The sequence below is a fragment of the Melanostigma gelatinosum genome (assembly GCF_949748355.1).
Source record: "Melanostigma gelatinosum genome assembly, chromosome: 1".
Lineage (NCBI taxonomy): Eukaryota > Metazoa > Chordata > Actinopteri > Perciformes > Zoarcidae > Melanostigma > Melanostigma gelatinosum.
The window spans coordinates 21,781,032-21,803,510 of record NC_136634.1 but is presented as its reverse complement, the minus strand read 5'-3'; the positions used below and the strand labels follow the sequence as shown (position 1 = coordinate 21,803,510).

The window sequence follows — 22,479 nt, the reverse complement described above, 5'->3', positions numbered from 1 at the left end:
TCGCTCATCTCTCCTTTCTGTTCACATATCTTTCTGCTCCACCCTCTGCCTCTGCTCTTCTCACCCTCTCCCTTGCCTCCATCAGGTCCGTCTCCTCACTTCCTTCCTCCCTTTCTCTCAGACTCTCTTCTAGGCCTCCTCTCTCCTCTTCAAACGATCTCCCTTCCCTTCCACATTTTCCCTTTCCTCAAACATCTCTCATTGTCTTCTTCTTATCATTTGGATATGAAAAATAAATAATACAACCTGTATGTTGTTATTTCCGACCATGAATTCAAATTCCAGCAGCATACCATCGCAGCTTAACATTCTCTTGGGTTTAGATCACCCCGCTTCCTCTCCCATCCTTCCCCCAGCCCCTCTCCCACTCCTTGCTGCTCTCTCTGCAGTTTCATTCCTTCTTCGTTTGCTTCATCATCTCATCATTGAAAGAAAGTGGGCTCACTTCATCCACAACTGGACAACTCTCATTCAATGATGCTGACTTTGAAAATGAGACAAATCCTCCCTTTTATAAAGATTAACTTTCTAAGCATTAATTACATTTTTATGATGAATATTTGTTTCAATAGTTGCCTTCTATTTATCTGTCTTCTTTCATTTTTTTCATACCAAGTGCATTGTTTATTATACAGTAAAGCACACTGTGAATTTGGAAAAGTGTCCTGTCATTATTAGAGCAGAGCAGAAGTAATGTAATTTGTAATATGTTGAGGATGCGTGTATGCTGTATTTTTGATATGTGGGGTTGAATTCCATATTTTAAAGGGGAAATATACAGTGGATAACTAAGACTAAGAATATACAGCCATGCAGCTCTTTAACGGTGCTTTGAGATGAATGGCAATAGCACTAAATAGAAAGTTAGGGGGGGGGGGGGCATGGCTGTCCGTACAAAATCCCATGGCAAATGGTCAAATATCACAAATACCACAAATGTCAACCTCTAATAAGTGGTACTAGATAAAAAGTCAAGGGATCACCAAAGGCACTGGGACTAATCCCCTGTGCACCATGAATATATCCAACAAATTGTATAGTCATCCATCCGACAGTTGTCAAGGCATTTCATTAAAAACCATAATGTCATGGTGGCGTTAGAGGAAAAGTCAAGGGATTACCAAAAGCATTAGGCTTCATCCTCTGGAGACCATGAATGTCAGTGCAGAATGTCATGGCAATCCATTTTACAGTTTTTGAGATAGTTCAGTCTGGACAAAAATGGTGGGCCGACCGACATTGCCATCCCTAAAGCCCAGCACGAGCGTGCGTGGCTGGTAAGCAAATATAGCATATTCATGAAGTGGTGTATGCTGGGAAAAAAAAGTATTATTCAACCTATAACTCTTGCAAAATGTGTTTTGTATTATCCATATGTTGGAAAGAATGCACCATTTCCATCCAGAAGAAGTGGCTGTACTCTACAGTGGTCTACTTTGCACTGTTCAGAGAAAGAAGTGGTGTACTCACTACGTGCAGAGGAAAAATGTCTCCCTCTCTGTATGATTACAGTAAGAAGCACAGTCCCTAAGCCATTGTTGATGATCGGATGATTGGTTTAACCCATATTTACAAAAGTCGGTTATTTCTCTCACTTTTCTTGCTGTCTGAGTCCCTCTCGCAATGCGCTCAGGCTGCTGCTAGCCTGCTGGGACAATGCTCTTACATAACCAATCCCCTTCTGTAATCCAGCCTGTGTAGCCCCGCCCACCCCCTCCCCACTCTCTTCCAATCTCTCTGATGGTGGTGGACTGGGACTCCTTTATGTCCAGATTACTATGGAGGAAACAACATGCCCTCTTAATCTAATCTCACCCAGCTACATGTTTAAGTATCAAGACTGAATCTCATGGCTTCCTTCTCAAGTGCTGAGCTACTGGACGTGCTTCAGGTTGTCACCTGGGTGGAATTATTTATGAATTAATCGATTATAATTTATAAGTGAAGATGATCAAAACAATATCAAAGTAGGAAGCTGGGTTTGTGGCACATATGTGTGCTTGTATTTATTTTAAAATTGTTCATTTGAAATTTGGACCAATATGTACAATGTGCGATTTGTACAGAGCGCGCTCCCGCGACAAACTTCAACAACTGTGCGCGCTCTGGAGCGGCTGGTACTTAAAGCCTGGCGTCTCGTCTCTGCTACAGGAGCGCACAGTGTGAATGTGTACACCGAACTCACCAATGAAACACGATTAGGAGGGATCCCGCGTCTTTCACTCATTTAATTGCAGTGAACTGAAGGATATTTCGTCCGAGGTAAGCGGGTGTGCCGTAGCGAGCGAGACGTCGGATTTTGGAGTGGAGTGTGTGTTGGTGGGAAAACAACAGCCCTGCCGTAGCAGACGTTAGCTTCTTCATTAGCGCGGTGCTAATGCTGGCTGGTAGCTAGCTGTGCTTGGGGGAAAAAGCTGGCTAGCCGTTTCGGTAACTCCGCTTGTTTGTTGTCGTGACGCCTTAAAACGCACACCTTTCTGCGGGTTGCAGTCGATTGGCAAGCCTGCTGAGCAAACTGGGTTGCCAGCGTCCTCTGAACGGTGCACGAAAAACGTGACGGTATCGGTCTCTTGGCTTGTTCGCACACTTGCTAAGCTAGCAAGTCACCGATTCAGCTAGCTAGTAAGCTGTGGGCCACTGCTTTACGGTACAAGGCCTTGTGTGTCTGTAACAGTCAACGCTAGCTAGGCTATGCTGTTGTATGCCTTACCAGACAAGGCCATTTAGCTTTCTAAGCAGGTTAGTTCAGGTCAACAGAAACCCACCGTGGCATTGCTTGGCGTAGCCACGTTACTGGCATAACCTGGTTTTGTGACTGCTGTCGAGGAGGTGATGAATAATGTTGACTCAAAGTACCGACTGCGGCTGCTGTCAGAGATCCACCGGGACTGTGTGTGTGTTTGACCTGTCTCAAAGGAGAGGCCGAGTGAATGTCAGCTTTTGGTTGTTGTTGTTCTGATCTACTTTATTACACGCTCATCTCCGAGCAACAGATGAGCAGGTGGCATTAATATCTGCTAACATGGACACCTGTAGATGTGTTGACTATGTTGTCAGCATCAGAACTAACGGTATCTCAGTATTACCTCATGTTTCAGTCAAGTAAGAGAGCCCCGCTAATGATCACTTTTGTTTGTTGTTCTTAAGTTCTCTGCTCAGGGTGAGGTGGGATGGATCCATGCTGGAAATAACGAGAGATCTCCTAATTTAAAGAATTCACAAGAGAGATGAGGTCTAGTTGTCCAGGACAACAAACAGCAGTCTGTAAACTTTTAGATGTGATGTAAGTGACATTATTGTCCTCATCAATGCAACAGCTTCAGATACATAAATGAGGCTACATTTATGTACAGGTTTGTTTGACAGGTTTCACTTTTGGCCTAATAATCTGATGCATTATACAGATATGTAGCTCATGTTCACTGTTGTGAGTGCACCCTGTGGTGATTGCAGATGATTTAATGTTTAAGTCATGTTTTGAGGGCCAGGCAGATGCAGTATGTGGTCTTCACTGACCAAGATAGACTACTCAGCAAGTGCAGCCACATAAGAGTCTTTCTGCGTCTCATCAATGGAAATGACATGAATCGAGCATATTTCACAAACCCATAGAAGCGGTGCATCGTCTACAACAAAGCAGTTTGTCGGAGAACAACTTCAGAGTTAAGACTACTGCAGAGGTAAACTCTGCTGATTTATTTCCCGGGTAAGAGCCTGTGTCATTCTGAGTCACTATTGTCAAACTGTAGATGAAGAACCTTGCTGTCATCCCTATATTGCTGGCACCTTTGCAACTATCAACGGCACACAAATTGTGATTTTATTAATTGACTTACAGCACAGACATCTTATTGAAATGGGTGGGAAAAATTCAGGCATCTATTTTGAATGGACATAAAAAGTCCACTGTCCATCATTTTAAGGTTTGATTTAAAAACAACTCATAAATCTTACCTTTTCATGGCTAATCTTAGACAAACATTCTTTTCAGTCAAAATAATAAGAATTATTGGAATCAGTCCTTGATTGTGTGCGTGAGACACATGTTGTTTTGAGATGAGGTCTGATGAGCTAAAATAAGCAGAAATCACATGTGCAATTCTGAGGAAAAATAAAATAGGCTTGTTGTTTTTTGCTGAGTGTGCGCTGCTCTGTACAGTGTTGGTTGTCTGTAATGCAGCAGCAGAGATGAACCTGCTTTGACCTCAGGGTTCTCTGTAGCTTTCAGAGAGGCTTAGTCGTTTTGTAATGTAGCCACCGGGTCTGTTTTCATATGTGGGTGTATGTTGACAGATGCCAAGATGACAGGGATTTATGTTACGAATAGAAAAGACTCTCATGAAATCATCAAGCTTGGTGAAATACAAAAAAGATAATGGCTTGACGGTTCATATTTTGTTTAGCCCAGACAGATGAAAGATATAGCTCAGTGGTAGTGGCACGTTGTCAGTAACTGGTTGTAACTGTTTGATGCATACAGCAGTACGTGTTCGGGACAGCAGGGGAAACAAAGATTGAAGGGAATGTAAACAGTGACTCCTGGGCCATGTCTTCTGACCAAATAATTCATACAAGGGCTGCAACCAGCAGTTATGAGGCAAAGCACAACTCTTTTGAGCAGACGTACCCACTCAAATACGAAATTAAGTCACAGATAACAAACGTTCTAAGAGCCCAATATGATCAGAATCCTAACGCGACAATTCACTTCCCAACAATGATGTTATCAGAGGAACAGAGCTGAAACAAGTGGTTTAATAGCCACAAATAAAGTCCCTGCACACAAATTTCACTTATTAGAAGATGAGAACAATATAATATTGTGGCCTTTTTTGATTGACATCACTTCAAACTGGAATGAACTGAATTTAAAGCTGCAGGGCAATTCAGTGAAATACTTTATTTTAAGATGCACATTTTCAAAAGCTTTCTGTTTATATAATGTATTCTGTAATCCAGGCCTAATATATTCTTGAAACGAGAGGACATGTATTTATTATTACATTATTTATAATTCATCCAGTTCAATTTGAAATATGACAATAAATATTGTTGAGATATTCAATTTAACTATTTTGTTGGTTGTTGACTACATACAGACGTTGGCTACATCAATATACACGGGACTAAATCATAACGCCAGTTAGAGATTATTGTGCTGTTGCGGACCTTTGCATGAGGACATTCTCTCTCACTGCACCTCGTTAAACAGCTCTGTAGAATATCAGAAACTAGCAAGTCATTTCTGTGCAATTTTCTAAATTCCAATTCCTTTCGAATTGCTTGTTATTACTGACCAACAGTCCCATATTCATATTGACTATCGTATATGACAAAGAAAAGCTGCAAATCCTCACATTTGAGACGTTTAAACGTGGCATTTAACCATAAATCAATTATCAAAATAGTTGGCAAAAAATTGATTCAGCTGTTATTAAATCTCTCAAACATTTGTGAATGATAAGCGAAAAATGATAAACAGACACATGTAGCAACATATGCTAATATATATGTCTTCATTAGATCTCCTCTGTCTGTTTAGAGCCTGGCTATATGGCTATCCCAATATAGGTCATGTTTATTATTATCATATATGCAAAGGCAGTATTCAGTCATTTACTCGCACGTCAATTTGGACCAATTCTCACATGCTTTTGTTGGTACGTGGCCTTTCTGTGAACTATTACAGGTTAGGAACTTTGTGTTTTTGATTTCTCCTCTGCGTTAAATTTAAGTTGCATTGTGAGTTTTGAGGATGATGTGTTTGAGTTTCTCCTCTGCCCTAATATCTCAGCTCTGCGTGGCTTCTCCATGGTAACCAGCTGCACCGTTACTCTGTTAGGGGGCGACCGTGGCTCACTGGGTTAAGAGGGTCGTCTGGGAACCGGAAGGTCAACGGTTCGATCCCCGACTGGGACGTGTCGAAGTGTACCTGAGCAATACACTGAACCCCCGGCTCCCCGGGCGCTGATCACTGGCAGCCCACTGCTCCCTATGTACAGGGATGGGTCAAATGCAGAGATACATTTCGTGTATGTGTAAAAATATATATGACAATAAAAATGGTTTCTTCTTCTTCTTCTGTTGTTTCTCCTGCTCTGGAGAAGATGTGACGGCCAAAGCAGAGTATGCTTCTTCAGTTAAGTCACCCGAGTGGTATATCCGTGTATATTCTGGGCCAGGGCTGAGATAAGAGTACAGTTAGTAGAGAAGTTGTCATTCGACCGGTTCACAAAGTCTGCCCTCAGCAAGCAGGTCTGTTCTTCTGAAGAGGCCTACGAACCGCCAAGAACTAATCTAGAGTTGATCCTTTGCTCCATGAAGAGAAAAACCTGTACCTGGCTCTAAGGACTTGTTCTCGTCTCCGCTTAATGTTAAAGCACTTCATACACAAACATCAAGACCTGAACCAAAATTAATTGTAACTGTACCGAAGACTAAACAAACCTGAATCTAGAAGACGTGAGTAACAATTGGCGCTTCCTGATGCACTGCCTTCTGTTTGTGTGTGAGTGGTTTCCTCCATTACCTCATCTGAGCCCGACAGAACGGGAGTACCTCTCCTTAAAAGTGAATTGACTCCTGAATTGACTCCTGTTGAAAACTTCCATCTGCTCTCTCACACACACACAGTGTAGTCTCACCTTTCTCTGTTGGACCAGTAACATTGACAGTTTAGTAGCGTCAGAGAATGTGGCTCCCGGGAGTCGGGTTGTGGCCGCTAGTTGTTGGGCACTTGTGTCTGCCGGAGATTTCCAGCTCTGTCTCTGAACCTGGGAAAAAAACAGTATTTTTGCTCTTTTGTGCTGATCCTACATCCAAATGTTATGTCCTATAGACGTCGGGTTAACACACACGTGTGTGTGTGTCCCCCCCCCCGCAGGAGTCATTCTGTATTAGGAAAATATGACTTGAGACTGGAAACTAGAATTAGCTGCAGGATGAGCTCAGCGATGGTGAACTGATTGAGACAACGAAAGCTCATCAAGGGTGATGATCAGATCTTCCGGAGCATTGTTAAATGGCACGTGTTTGCCATGTGACATTTCTTTGAAATGCAAATGAAAAAGCCTTAATGCAATCAAAAGAATGCACTTCTGAACGGGTAACAGAAGAGAAGGTATTTCTGCCAGATGAATACATGCCGCGCAGCGGCAGCAGTCACTTCATATGGAAATGTCGGCTCGTGTTGCACTCTGTTCCAGCGCGTTTTACAACATCTCGATCTCGCATGTCATGTTGTGTCTCTTGCTCCCTTAATTTCGGTTCCATAGTGCCATATTTGCATGACAAAAGTTTGTTGAAGATGTAAATAATGTGTGTCTCTCTTCCCCTTTGTGAACCGCTGGCTGTAGGTGATGAAGTGTAAAGGTCTCTGGTGATGAACTGCTGCTCGGCTCCAGATGGCTCATTGTTGCGTCCGCTGCCCCTTCTAATAACACACTCTTGGTGTGTGTGTGTGTGTGTGTGTGTGTGTGTGTGTGTGTGTGTGTGTGTGTGTGTGTGTGGGGGGGGGGGGTTCTCTTTGTGCCCGTATTTTTGTCTGCTGCTGGATGTCTGACTGCATTATGTTTTGTATTGTCTGGTGATAATGTGAACAGATGCAGCGTAACGACGGTGAGGAGAATACAGCCGAGGGGGTGCAGCAGTGTGCCTCCTGTCTTTGGTTTAAGGGATCGTTAGGATTCATGCTGGGCCATGGCTGCAGCCTAAATGTTGTGATAAATTGCTGCTATTACCCGTCTTACCTGTGAGGGTCGCAGCGATCTTCTGGTTTCTCTGTAAGAGCGTCAGTATTTGGTTTTTTTTCTGACGTCGCAGGAAAGGGGTTTGTTATTTGCAAGAATAGTTACAAATCTGTACACGCAACAACAATCCCTCTCAATCATCACTTCTGACCCACTAGGTGTGTGTCTGTATCCGTCTTCTCTTCTTATTTTGCTGTGTTCGGGACTCTTCTGCGTGTCAGCGAAGAGCATTGGAGCAAAGGAGGGGTGAACATTTTGTCCACCTTGAATGATTCTATAAATTAAAAGGTAACATTTTAATCATCGCGATAAATGTTGATTGAAGAAATAGGTTAACATTGTTTCGATCTCTAAATTGTGGCTTTTGGATAATTTTTGCTAATGCCCGAACTCTCTGATAACAAACACACACTACACTCCCACGGTTTTAGAATTCAGCGCTGAGAATTGTGATTGAATGTGATAATTGCACCTATCCGTCCGAGGGGAAGTCAATAGAAGGGCAGAATGAAAAGAAGAGAAAGTGAGGTGTGGTGTCAGTGAGGGCAGCTGCTGGTGCAGCCTCCAGCCAGACTAGGCTGAAATATGACACTCGCCCAACCTCGGAGCCGGGCGGAGGGAGGAATGAGAGACTGTCCACCGTGGAGAAAGAAGAAGAGAAAATCTGCTGGTTCAGGGCAGAGCATGCACACAGGAAAGTGAGGGGCAGACAGAGGAAAAGGAAGAGGCACTGACATGACAGATGAAATGTGGCGGGGCAAAGAAGGAGTACGACTGGAGTCGTGGTCTGTGTGAAGGATATAGGTTGTCGAGAAGAAAGGGGTTGTGTGTTTGGTTGGAGCTGCCAAGAGAGAAAGGGGAAGGCTGCGAGTGAGCATGCTCTGATTGGACTAAACGTTGGATGCTGGCTTAGCTTCTCTCGCCATCTTTGCACAGAAACACACCCAGCAGCAGTGACACCTACCGCACTCCAGGGGACAGAAAGAACATGGCTTGAATAAAAGAAAAAAGTCAGAGGGAGAGTTACTTTGTGTGGGACTTTCCCTCCTTTATCGTCTCTCGCGAGCTACAGCCCTCTCTTCCACCAGAGAGAGAGCAGGGCTTTGTTTTCCAAATCCAGCAACTCTTTTACACCGTACAAGTTTTTCATAGAAACCAGCCCCCTTCTTTTGCCGTGGGAATTGTGCTCCAGTGCTTTAAACAGTGACTTTTGGAAGAGGATGTACTGTTCTGAAGCTGCATTGGCGCAGCGCCAAACGGACACCGACGATCCGGCACCGGGAAAACCAATGCTGGAACTTTTGTAAAAAGGATCGTTGTCCGGTGTCGGAGACGATCTACAGTGACTTGGCTGAACCCCGTCTGATGTTGTCTTTAGTTCCTAGTGGCTGATTGGGAGGGGCCAGGGAGTGGCAGGTTGAACACACACTGGCCTGCTCGGTGTTCCTTCTTATTGTGCCATTCAGATCGGCAGGTCGGACATGGACACTGGTGCTGTGGTGTCCTCCCATTCCCATTATTTTTTTTTCAGGGTATCAAGCATCTCGGCTTATCCTTGTCCGGACACGGCCCTCGTTCTTTTATAGCCGCCTTCTCTGGACCCTCATGAGCTTATGCTTCCTAAATGGGGGAGCGGGGGGGGGGGGAGAAATGTGAGCCTCTGTTTTGTGGTGTGCTCTGGGCTGCGGCAACAGTGCGGTTTCCATGGAAAAGGCCAGAGAAATATGGCGACGAGGGGCTGCGTGAGCGCTCTACCTCTATGTCTCTGGTCCAAGTGAAACCCAAGCCAGCCAGCGTAGCACTGCAAGCTCCACCCTGGAATTCCTGGTTCAGACTCTTCTCATGTGTCGCCACAAGGAGCGTGCACGGGACTAAAGGTGAACAGGCTTTTACAAGGACAATGCACATGAGCGCACTTACTTCTGGGCAAAAATATTGACCCCTTTTCTCCTCGAGGCGTTGTGTACAGCTGTCCTTGTAGCTTCTGCTAAGGTGGTTTTGTAAAATGCCTTTAAAGTGCCGCGCTCAGTCCAGCTGTAGCTCTGTGTCCGGGTGATACATTGATACTTTGTGTAAAACAAGAGTGTGCGTGTGCTGTGACAGAATACATGTTGAATAGCTTGTCTGGGTACAGAAGAAGCTTTAAGCACGCGTGTGTGAATTGTATGAGTGTATGAACACTGTACTTTGTGTGTGAGAGAGCGAGAGACTGAGGAAAGAGGGGGCTGTGAGTTGAGAACAAAGAATGTCATGTTTGTGTTGAAGCCCGGCTTGTTTTGTGCTCGTGCTCCGTTCATCTGTCTGCGGTCTCTTTCTCCTGTCTTCTTTACTGCAGCCGTCTCTTCCATCTGTTTGCTACCCTTACTTCTTTGCTACTTGTTTCTTTATTTTCAGTTCTTTTCTCACTTTTCTTGGCTTCGCTGTAGAATTGGAATCTCAGGATTCTGAACATTTGCCTCTTGTCAAAAAAGTCCTGTGTTTGTAGTGCTGAAGGTGTTTGTATGTGCGGTGTTTTCCGAGCGTGTGAATGTGTTTTTTGTCTTATGTCCAGTTGGCGCTTGCTGCAGGTTTACACTTTAAAGCATTTTGAATTTGTGCTTTGTTTAGATGGACCATAAACTCTCCATGGAGATCTGTCTCTGCTGTGAAAACCACCGATACTTTGCACATCACAAATCACATCTTCTGAGAGATTTGTAGAAAATGGGTTTAGGCTTGTGACAATAACTACTTTTGTTGGTCAACATATTGCCCCAGAAATAATTGTGATAAACGATATTATTGTCATTGGAAAAAAACTGTTAGCGCTGCGCCCTGTTGTTATAATGGAGGGAAACCCTGCTCTTTATTCTGCCGTCATGTTGACATTCTTCTTTAAACAAACATGCACGTTAACACGACGGACGCGAAGTTGATAATGCGATGATCCCGGCGAGCTTAAATTGGATCCTTGTTGGTGCTCGATAAACACAAATGTAAATGCATCAAAACCGATGTCACTTTCCCTCCATGACGGATGCTTCTAAGGCGTGCCGTTCTACATTACAACGACAACAGTGGCTACGTTTGTGTGCACTCGATGATCCAATTCTCCAATTACAATGTGAATGTGTGCGTTTCCGCATGTGGCGTGTGCTTGTAAACCCAGTTTTTTACTCTCTGGAGTCTTTCATCCTGTTGGAAGTGGACGTAAAGAGATCCTTTCCTAATGTGCTTTCAATGTAAGCCGAGGGGTCAAAATCGCAAGAATTAATTCAAAAGTTTATCTGAAGCTCCTCTAAATGATGTAAATCAAGTGCATGTCTTTCAAAGTTAGACATTTATGTGTGTGTTACAGTGTTTCTTCGTTGAGCTGAAGTGGAGAGATAGTAACCAAAGAAATAGTACATTTTGTACGACAAGGATTGTAACGGTGGGAGATATTAATCTGACTCTATTCACTTTAGATATAAGCGTTTGGATACATTATTTCACAGAAAGAGGACTACTTATAGACGTCGTAAATGACAAGATTAGTGGAAGATTCTGACGAGCCGCTCGGCTGCAACAATAACTATTGCACTAGCAGGTCGAATCCATCATTCAGCACCACATGCAGTGTTTGGGGGCAAAACACAGCAGCTGGGTCTCCAGTTCACCGGCCTGGGAGAGTTGGCCGCTACGGTGCTGCGTGCATTGCCGGCGTGGACACATGCAGCCACTGTCCCCAGTTAGTCTCCACTGCAACCGTTCGTTTAGCAGAGAGGTTCTCAGCTGTGCGCCTGCCGTTCTGTTTGTATTGGCTTCAGTGTAGATATGGCTCATGCAAAGGTGTTTCCCCTTGAAAAACATTCCCTTTTCTTTATAGAGCGGCTTTGAACCACAGGGAAGTTTTTGTAGCATTGAGAGTGTTGATGCGAGATGGAAGAGGAGAGAAGCTGTGCCGTCCCACTGCAACATCTTTGGCATGTTTGTCACTTGTGGCGCAGAAAGCAGTGAAGAGTCTGCGTTGGGAGATTGATTGAGCGAGCAAAGAAAGTTGCTGAAATGGAAAGTCTCTGCATATCTTTCCATATTGATGCTTTCTCATGATGTAAAATAAGTGTGCTAACAAAGTGTGTAATGGGCTCCACTTACTTTTATCGCTGGCTCAGTCGCGTCGCCGTTTTTCCAGCAACAAACTGAGTTCTGAACACGTGCAGGTACACGCTGTTTAGGATCTATACTTTGTCTGCTTAAAGTGTTTTAAAACTGTGTTGCGAGTGGAGAATGGAAACTGGCGGCGGTCTGTTGATGGGGTACACACTATCCACATGATTGAATCAGTTTTCATGTCCGAAACCTTGTAACAATGATCTTATACTGTGGACTGGAATATACGTATGCATTTAGAGTCTGGATATTATTGCATCATGATTGTGTTTAAGACTTCAGAAGTGATCTCCTATTCCAATACAGGTGTTTCACGGCTCTGTAACAGCTGTTGAAACAGTTGTTTTTTTTCACATAAAGTAATAACTGTTCATTTATTTGAGTGGAGAACGGCTTCTCTGCAGCCGGTATACTATGGATTCAGTGGCTGCGGAAGCGGTGACTGGCGTCTAAGACATTGCAAATCACCACTGCGTATTTGAAGTGGCTATTTGAACGACGGACATGGAATGGTCAGGACGTCATCTTCTCTGGCTAATGGTTAGCTGTGCGGTCAGAAGTTCTGAAAGTGTATCGTCCAACCGCGAACCAACTGTTCAGTCACTTCTGGAAAGTGACGCATCAGCATTACACGATCCTGACGCAGTAATTAGGAGCCACGAAATGTAACGTACGGATGTAGCTCTGTCTGCTTTATGAAATATGAATTGACGGCGCTGGGAAACCGGTGTGGAGCCAACAGACGGCACAGTGGGGTGATTTTAGAAGTCTAGCCTAATGTGCATTGCATTAGCGGAGCAGTAAGTGGCCTAAATGCCTTTTGAATGAGCTCAGTGTATGGAAGTGCACATGATGGTCTCCTCTAGCCGAGGGGAGCTACCATGAACATCAGACTGTCATCGTGTCAATCACAGCTCTTTCCTAAGTGAACTGATCCCTCTGTGGTAAACTCGCTGTTACTTCATGTTCATTCTAGGCTTACTGTTGCGCTGTTGTTTTTATTTGGTATGATTCCCAGCCAGTATTTTCTAGCTTTGTTACTCATGTTTGTTTACCCTCTTATGTTTCTTCTTCTCTCTCTTTTCAGAGGTCCCCACATTTCAAGAGAAGACGAAAGCCTTATTTGGAAATCTTATGGACGAAGGTTGGTCTTTTTCTTCTCTCCCTGTTGGTGTACAGCTGTGTTTGATGACTCAGCCTTTTCTGTTGACAAACTTCCCAGTTCCTTCTATTTGTGAGGCACCATTTACTCGTCCACCCGCCGCCCCCCTTTTTGTTGAACATGCTGTATGAACAGTCACAACATAGTTGAGGCTCAACCCTTTTCCCCTGTGCTGTTCTGTTGCTGCTTTCTGAACAAAGAGGGCAGCTTGTGTCCGCTCCACTTTCTGTCAGCATCCTTCCCCTCACCTCCTGACACGGAGCAGCGTTGTGCTCGTTGTGCTCGTTGTGCTCCCTCTGGTTAGCTGACTCCCCCCCCCCCCCCCCCCCCCTCCACCACCCTCCCCCCTCCAGACCCTCTGAGCTCATGCTTTCAGTGCCTTCTCTCACACAATGTAGTTCATTTTGTTACCACGGTCCTCTGGAGAAGTATCGTTCCGCAATGTCAACATTGTAGAAACTCCAACCCAGAACCACGTGGACTGTAAATTCAGACTGCCACTTGCTAACAACAGAAGGCTGCTGGGCCATGCGGGTCCTTACTCTTGTCTTTATCTTGGCAGTGTCTCTTCTTACCCCCCCCAATGTGCAACTGAACAAGTGCTTCTCTGTTTATCCCCCCACTGGCTCTCCTTAGCTGGGCCTGCTGCTACTTGTTGTTGCTTTATATGCTGCCAACTAGCTATTGTAGCCGGTGTTAGCCAGGAAACCCGTGTGCCAGCAGTAATGTGTAACCGCCAAGAAAACCATTCAGCGTGTCTGTCTTACAGTGAGTGAAACTTGTCTTTAACGTTCTCATAGCTATTATACCACCCCAAGCTCTGCCAAATCCCAAAGTGTGTGTTTGTGTGTGGCTCAGCCAATCGGAAGCAATGTGTTCATCACATCAATCACAGCCGAGCTGGCTTTTTCAAACCTTTCTGTGCACCAGTGAAAATGAGTAACGGATGATCTCCTTTTTTTAGAATGGCGATCTTAAGTTGACATTCTAACATCATATAGTTGAATTAAAACACTCTCATGTAGGGATTGGGTGTGGCAGCTCAAACGATTCTCAACTCTGAGACTGTAGAACTGCCCCCCCCCCCCACCCTTTTCCTGGCCTCCAGTGTTCTAATTCAGTCGAGTATGTTTAGCCATACAGTTGTTCTGCTGACTGAGCTGCAGTCTGTATTCTTAGACAGCCAGTACAAAGCTACAGCATTGGCTATTCCAATCTCACATGCTAGGCGACTGTGACCGTGGCCTTGGCCGAGCTAAATGTCCGGCGCTAATTTGGTCCCACCGCTCTTAGCACTGCTGCTAGCATGGTAGCCGGCTAAGAAGTTCTATTAATAGCTGCCGAGGCATTATCTGCACCGCAGCAGATGTGTTCACGGTTACAGCTAGCTAATGCTCTCTCTCATCGGGTCCAGTTGGTCCACCTCTGCAGATGCACTTCCAGAAGTGGGACCCGCCTGCTAGCATTGCTGCACCGCTTCCAAGCTAGACGTAACGGGGGAAGCTTATGCAAGTAGTGATGACGTAGATAAAAGCATCGCTTTTGGTTTAAGGGGCGGACCCAAAGCCTTCTGGGGGGAGTCAAAAGTGTCGACATGACGTCATACATCACTGAAATGTGAAGGTTTCCCTCAATAGAGGAGCACTCTGAAGAATGACCTACTCTATGCTGCTGTGTTTGGAAAACTAAAACGGACCCTAACTGTGCTTTTTAAAGATTTTTCATGAAAAGCTAATTGCTAGTCATAGAAGTAGTAATCACTACAAAATGACTTGCAATCACCACACAGACCCTCGCATGCATGCAAAGACCACCTACGATGTTCCTCGACTCTATTTCACACTTGATTTAAAAAAAAAAATAAGGATTGCCAAATTGAGCAGCCATTACCGAAGCGTTGGCAGCATTTTGCCCGTGGGTTTTCATTTCCCAGCTGTGGAACTGTCTGTGTACATATTGCAGCGCCGCCCACTCGCGCTGTCCTCCCTCTCCTCTCCATTCTGTGTCTCCCCGTGCTGCGTCCGTCTGTGGGTTAGGGCTATAAAAAGGATGAACTCTGCCAGGTAGCAGAGTGGGTGGGGACACAGGCATGCACACAGTCATCCCACCCAAACCCTGTACTGCCCAGAAAAGACCTCACAGGTGAAACATCCCCTTATCCACCTGTCCATAGCTTCCTGCCTTTTTTATTGTCTCTACACTGCTGTGGCCACGCTTTGCTTTCCTCTCCTCAATTGTCCCCATGTTGCTGTTAGGTTTTTAGTTATTTCTGTCCTCCACGGCTGTACTAACCCTGTATGACTCTAAACTTGCCTGTCTCGGCCCCCCCCCCCTGCCCTCTTTCCTTGTTTATCATCTCCTTCATCCCTCCTTCCTCTCCAATAGCTCTCCTTCTGCCCTCTTTTCCTCAACACAAACCTATTCTCTCCTGCCCATCATTTTTGCTCTTCTCTCTCCCCCGCTCCACAGGCCACCCCATAGTTAAACACAAACCTGTTACCAAGGCAACTGCTCAGCACGATAGGAAACAGCAGCTCCACACACACACATCTGAGTTCACTTTAGTGTGTGGTGGTTCTTATGTGACCAAGAACGTCTGTGCAGCTCTGACAATAATAGACGTGTTGCACATGGAGGGCTCAGACCACGGAGAGACGGACAGAGAGCCGAAGTGTTCTCTGCTCATTCCTCATATAGTGGCATGGAAAGATTGTTTGCAGGCGCTCCAAATGAAATCCACATGCCTGCAGTTACCAGTGTCTTGACTCCCAAAGGCAACAGTAGAGTTGGTTTAAAGCCCCGTGGTTACAGATATGACGTCGCCTACAGCGGTCTCACACATAGCAAAGTGTGGTAGGTCGACAAGTCCACAGTGGGTAACCACACCGATCGCCTCTGTGAAGCAAGTCTTTGTATCATGTGACGCATTGATTCTACATTTCTACACGTACTGAATCTATGAGGAATGTAGTCGTACCGACAGAAGCCACATTTAATCACAGCTACTGGATGCTTTTATTCTGAAGTGTGTGAGTTTATTGTTGATGGCTGAGCAATGCAGTATGTGGCCAACACACGCAGTGGACTCTGCTTCCATTGCTGCAAGAGCTACTAAGCATGGTGAGTGTCATGGACAAGATGTAAAAAAAAAAAAAAAAAACACCCCGGTATGTTTGGCGTGTACCTGCATGTGATCATGTAAACTGAATAGTGCAACCTATAAATAGTGCTCCTCTACAAGGCCCAATCACTGGGGGCCAAATGAAAACAGTCATCTAGAATAATGGGCTAGTCGACATTTGTACAATACAATATTTACTCACAAAGGTAAAAAAAAAAAGTCAATCAAATCAAGCACACAGGCCGGCTAGGGGAACTCTGTACCACGGTGTCAGTCTCCGCCTTCTTTTCCCGAATCACTTTTTAGTGGACTGCCCCATCAGCTTTGATGTGGAGGTGTCAGTGGGAGTTAGCGGTCATAACTCGTAGATGTGCTGTAAGGAAAGTAAAAAGACAGATCTAGACCCACTTCTCTCTGATCCAAAGACCGTGTATCTCTGATATAATGTGCTGTAACATGGCGCTCTCCCTCTCTTTTTCCTTCTTTTCAGAAATGAGTCGCCAGACTGCCACCGCGCTGCCCACCGGAACCTCAAAGTGCCCCCCCTCCCAGCGAGTGCCCACCCTGTCGGGCACCACCGCCTCCAACAGTGACCTGGCCAGCCTGTTTGAGTGCCCCGTCTGCTTCGACTATGTCCTACCCCCCATCCTGCAGTGCCAGTCTGGGCACCTGGTACGTGCCGTCCGGCCTGGAGACTAACCAGAGCCGGTTGTTGTGTGCAGTAGAGTTTAGATGTCAAAGTGAGCGCCTCACTTGATTTACATTTGAAGTTAAATGGAACTTAAATACAGGTATATTAATGTCCAACAGTTTTGATCACGAGTAAACAAAGCAGTTCAGACTATTCACATTTTTACAGCCGCTCCTCAATGCACTGTGTTCAGCAGCCTGCAGTTCAGTCGAAGCGTTGTGGAGTTTTTGTCACGTGACTTTTGGTGTCAGCCGAGTCAATCGTGGCTTCCTAGTTGCGCTTTATTTGGGACGAGGTTTCTTAATGAGACTTGTAGAATAAAATGTTTTTGATGGGATATCACAATTTTAGGCGTTGTTGCTTTTTCTGACGGAAGCGTTTGTTACGCATGATGTGTTCAGGGACCGTCGGAAAGGCGCAAATCTGGCGGTTTTACAGCATCTGGCTGATAAAACGGTGTGGTATGGGTGGGTTTTTGGGGGTTCAGAGGGGTTAAAGAGAAGAACATCTTGTGGAGGTAAAACCGCTCACTTGTTCCCTGTGTCCCTCCCCAGGTATGCTCCAACTGCCGGCCCAAGCTCACCTGCTGCCCCACCTGCCGAGGCCCCCTGGGCTCCATCAGGAACCTCGCCATGGAGAAGGTGGCCAACTCTGTCCTCTTCCCCTGCAAGTACGCCTCGTCGGGCTGCGAAGTCACCCTGCCCCACACCGACAAGACGGAGCACGAAGAGCTGTGCGAGTTCCGGCCGTACTCCTGCCCCTGCCCCGGCGCCTCCTGCAAGTGGCAGGGCTCCCTGGACGCCGTCATGCCTCACCTGATGCACCAGCACAAGTCCATCACCACACTGCAGGTCAAACATTGTCTCCTCAGCTGCTTTATTGAACTAAGCGTAATCCGGGTATACTGTGACGTCTGTCAAAACAAAGGGGTGTGTGTGTGTGTGTGTGTGTGTGGATGCTCCATGATAAATATGGAAAGTATTTTAAATGCTTGCTTTTGTATATTTGTGATAGCTCATAATGGAAAATGAAAGAAGCCTTCCCTGTGACGGTGAGACTTGTCATACTGTAGCCTTGAGACATGATGGATTAACTTGTGTGTCTAACCAGGGGGAGGACATTGTGTTCCTGGCCACGGACATCAACCTGCCGGGCGCGGTGGACTGGGTGATGATGCAGTCGTGCTTCGGCTTCCACTTCATGCTCGTGCTGGAGAAGCAGGAGAAGTACGACGGCCACCAGCAGTTCTTCGCCATCGTGCAGCTCATCGGGACCCGCAAGCAGGCCGAGAACTTTGCCTACCGGCTGGAGCTCAACGGGCACCGGCGCCGCCTGACCTGGGAGGCCACGCCGCGCTCCATCCACGAGGGCATCGCCACGGCCATCATGAACAGCGACTGCCTGGTGTTCGACACGTCCATCGCACAGCTGTTCGCGGAGAACGGCAACCTGGGCATCAACGTCACCATCTCCATGTGCTGAAGAGCCTCCAAGAGAAGAGGGTCAAAAAAGTTACGGATTGTCAGGGGGCATTTTTTTTTTAAACGGGGTCAAATCGGTTGTGACCACAGTGCCCCCCCTCTTCCCCTCCCCCCCCTCTCGCCTCTCTGCCTCACCCCTTGAGACGTGGAACTGGACTGTCTGATCGGGCAGCCGTGGATGCCCTGGGGGTGGGGATGGATGAATGGAGTGGAGGAATGGATAAACACATGGACATAACTGTGTAGCGACGGCTATAGACTTCGAAACATACACGCACACACACTCACACACATGAACATATATATATATACATGTGAGACTCATGCACGCACATGCGATCTCGCCCTCTCTTGGTCATGAAAACACGGACACAAACTGAAAGGCTGTTCAGACAAACTCGTCTCTTCAAGTGATTTCCCACCGCTCTTATTTTCGTGTCTCTTTCGTCTCGTCCCTCAGTCATCCGCCGACATTTCAGACACTGCTGCTCTGCCCTGAACACACTGGGGAAGCCTCAAGCTATTATTTCAACACAGACTCCCGGTCAGTGCTGGCCCCCCCATTCCCTACGGTTTATAATCCACCTCAGAACCCCTCCGACCTGCGGGATGGACCGGCTGACAACGTGGCTGTGGCTGGGTTTCACCAGGGTGGGTGTCTTCACGTTTAAGCTAGCTCAGACTGGAACCCAGTGCCCATGAAGCGCCTCATCGCAGATTCTGGTGTTTATCGTCACCTGTGACTGACGTGGCTTATCGATGGCTGGGTATGGAACGGCCGCCCACAGACATGGACGGCTGTAGCGCCCTGGAACCACAGACGGCCAGTTCTATCCGGGATGGCAGACTCATCTAGTTTCCTTCCGGTCCACATCGGTCCACCCGAGGCTGAAGATTGAGCATCTTAAAATAGTTGACTGTCGTTGTTGATAGTTCTTAGAACAGACTCTGCTCTCATACTTAGGAAAGCTCTCAGCTACAGCAGCCCTGGATCTTTTTTATTTTTAATTATTATTTTCATGGAGTCTCACACACTATTCATTACAGACAGTGTGTGCAGGTGTAATAGTGGATGAATTGATTGTGTGTCAGAGCATTTTTTCACTGCGTGTTAGGGGGGGGGGGTCTTTTTGTTTTTTTACAACAAGGAGGAAACAAACACTGCATTTCAGTCGAGTCAGTTTTCTTTTGGAGTTTTTTTTTTTTTTTTAAGTCGGTTTCTTTTTCATTATTTTAGTTGTCTTCTTTGTATGCGAGGAGAGAAGAACTCCTGGTGTGTGTGCCTGCGTGCGAGGTGGACATGTGGCAAAAAGCCTGCTCGTTTTCTCACTTCTTTCATTCGCTCTCGGCCTCCGTCTGCCGGCGTCGGCCTCAACCACTGATTGACTGATCACCCAACCAGGAATGAGGGACAGTTTCTACCGTTACAATGTTGCTATTGTTATTATTAAATGGAGATTATCATAATTATCTTATTTTGTAATGACTTTTAAAAACAAAGTAAGAGACAGTTGTAAAACTTGTGGCTAAACTTCGGTGTTTGTAGTTAAAAAGCAAGTTGTGTCGTTCTTCTGAAGGTTTGTGTTTTCCCCGAGTTGGATTGGTTTTCCTCTATTCGTCTCTCTGTCCTCTCGTTTGTGTGGTAAGTCCTTTCTTTTCTTTTTTTTTTTTGTCTACGAGGAGGGAGGGAGGTCAAGCCAACCATCTCTCCCTTGCTCTTCATGTGGGGTCTCAGTAATGTTGCTGCTCTCCCTCGACTCCGTCACTTCTTTTATGTTTTACTTTGTCATTAAATAAATCTATCTTTTTCATACCTGGTGCCTTTTATTTTACTGTGGGCCTCAGACCTCAACACTGGCTACATTTATTTAATGCAATTCTGACGAGTACCAATTATTTGTCTCTATACTTAAAGGAGTTTTTGACTGCTAGTAACTCCATAGGGCATCTTTTTAATATTTGTATTCGACAATTTCCTGACAGTCCCTCTAAGATATTCAGCTCATTGAGGAAAAAGCTATTTTTTATTTATTTTTTTTCTGGCTTGCCATCGAACCACACGAGCCTCCTCAGCAGCTGGAGTTTCCCCGGTTCTCATGGAATTGTAGATGTTTTAAAAAAGACAAAATATTTCCGGGCCTTCTCGCCCATGCTTGCTTTAAATTGAGCTTCAAAGTTCATTTTCATGACCGCTGCCCAATGACATGCCTTCATTTCAAGTTCTCAAAACTGCAATTTGAGTTCTGATTGTTAGAAGCAGGAGAGGGGAGCTAAAATCAATGTGTCTGTAGCAGTACGTACTCTAAATATCCAACGTTCTACCCGTGGAAGGTGAGAAGTGTGCATACCGTGGTTGGTTACAAGAAGCGGCAAACAAAGGAGTAAACCAGTTTGGCCTGAGTAGTATTGTATCAATACAAACTTCTAGGGGGACATGTCCGCCTTTTTTTTTTCTTTTCTTTTTTTTTTTTTAAATAGTCTCTTCTGTTCACAGAACTGTCGACTGTCAGGGTTGGCTTGAGAACAACTCAAAAAGTTGCTAAGAAAAAACCCCGGGGATCATGCCGCCATAGGAATAAGGTGTAGAATGGCATCATGTCTCGTCCTGCAAATTTATATTTTATATTTTCTGGAGGAAATGATTTGTGACCAGGAAGGACCCTAAACTATACTGTTGAGTCCAGGATTGAAGTGGTTCATTTCCCACTGTGCTTCCTCTTGGCACAGTCGGGCCGTGTGTGATTGTGCCTGGCAGCCCACCAGGTGTGAATCGGTGCATCTTTATTACCTCAACAAACAATACAGTCTCAGCAAATATTTGGCTAAATATGTCGACACTGCTAATTCCTACTTCAAGGCTGTTCATCATGGTGCACTTGTTCAGCTTCTTATCAAAGTCAAATAAACTCCTCAATACAGGAAGGTGAAACTATATCAATGCTGTTGAATTGGTCTTTTCGTCTGCTGCATAAAGCGGTCGAGTGTAGTGTAGTAGCCTGAGAGCCGGTGACACTGTCCGCCATGCTTCCCAAGTTTCTCATTGTTTAAGTAGGTCTTTGGATGTAGGGCAGCCTGTGAGGTCAGATAGGTAGATCAGTCAGGCAGCATGGAACACAGTAACCGTGTTGTGCATAAGAGCTCAAGTTTGTTCTGAAGCGATGCGAATACGCGTGCCTTTGACAAGTCTTCTGTCCGCTTGCTGTGATCTCAGCCTCTGGAGGTAAGAGACTGTACCAGAATGATTTGGGGGATTTTGAGAGATTCACTATGTATAGAGTTAAAATTGTTTCATCAAAAAGACATGCAAATATGATTGTTCGCTTTCCGGACGAGGGTTGGAGAAGAAAAAACATACCTCATGTCTTTAGGCCTAAAGGGATTGTTGCTGCGGCCCAGCAAGACCACAAAATAAAAAAAATAATAAAAAAAATTTTCACCAAACATACCTGTCATGCAAGATAACAGGTATGTTTATGCATGGCAGTGGCACTAATAGGCCATCACTCATTTTCGTTTCCACATTTATGTTTAAAATAAAAACAGTTTGAATAGCTTCTATGCATGATTATGCAATTGACAGACCATGTTGATATTGGCATTGGCGTCACATGACTACCGTAGGTATGTTTATAAATGGCAGTGGCACGGACACCCTACTCACTGTACCTTGCACATGTTTCAAATGAAAACATAAATATATGAACCTGTGTATTTGAAAAGCTTAGTATTGAATGCACAATAAAGAGGTATGTTTATACACTAGGCCCATTTAATATAAAACTATTTTATACAATATCGGGGGTCCCTGCTCCATCTATCAGTTTGGGGGTCCTTGGCCTGAAAAACGGTGAAGACTCCTGATCTAGACCTTCAACCTGCCCCTACTGTCGTCAACACCCCCACCAGTGTCGACTCTCCAAAATCTTGACTTTGCACAATTTAATAAATGTATTTGTTCACTGCAAATGAAGTTTCTCCTGATTGAACAACCTTTGCCTTCCTGTATAAGTGTGTCAATTATCTCCCGTTTGTTTCACTTCTCATATTTATTATGTTTTTTGTGATGTCATGTTATTTCAAACTAATTTGCAATCATAACAAAGCGTGGTCTTTGTTGGTGAAATGTTTCTTGTACACAAAGAACA

General features: G+C 45.3%; 1 protein-coding gene across 1 annotated transcript; it reads left to right on the top strand.

The window, feature by feature from the left end:
- The first annotated feature begins 2,158 nt into the window (after positions 1-2,158).
- Positions 2,159-20,145, top strand: siah1 (siah E3 ubiquitin protein ligase 1). The gene is made up of 5 exons (XM_079267576.1): positions 2,159-2,262; positions 12,967-13,023; positions 16,653-16,834; positions 17,408-17,704; positions 17,964-20,145. Exons 2-5 carry the CDS (start codon positions 13,014-13,016, stop codon positions 18,333-18,335), a joined length of 861 nt encoding a protein of 286 aa, XP_079123702.1. The 5' UTR covers positions 2,159-2,262; positions 12,967-13,013; the 3' UTR covers positions 18,336-20,145.
- The last annotated feature ends 2,334 nt before the right edge of the window (positions 20,146-22,479 follow it).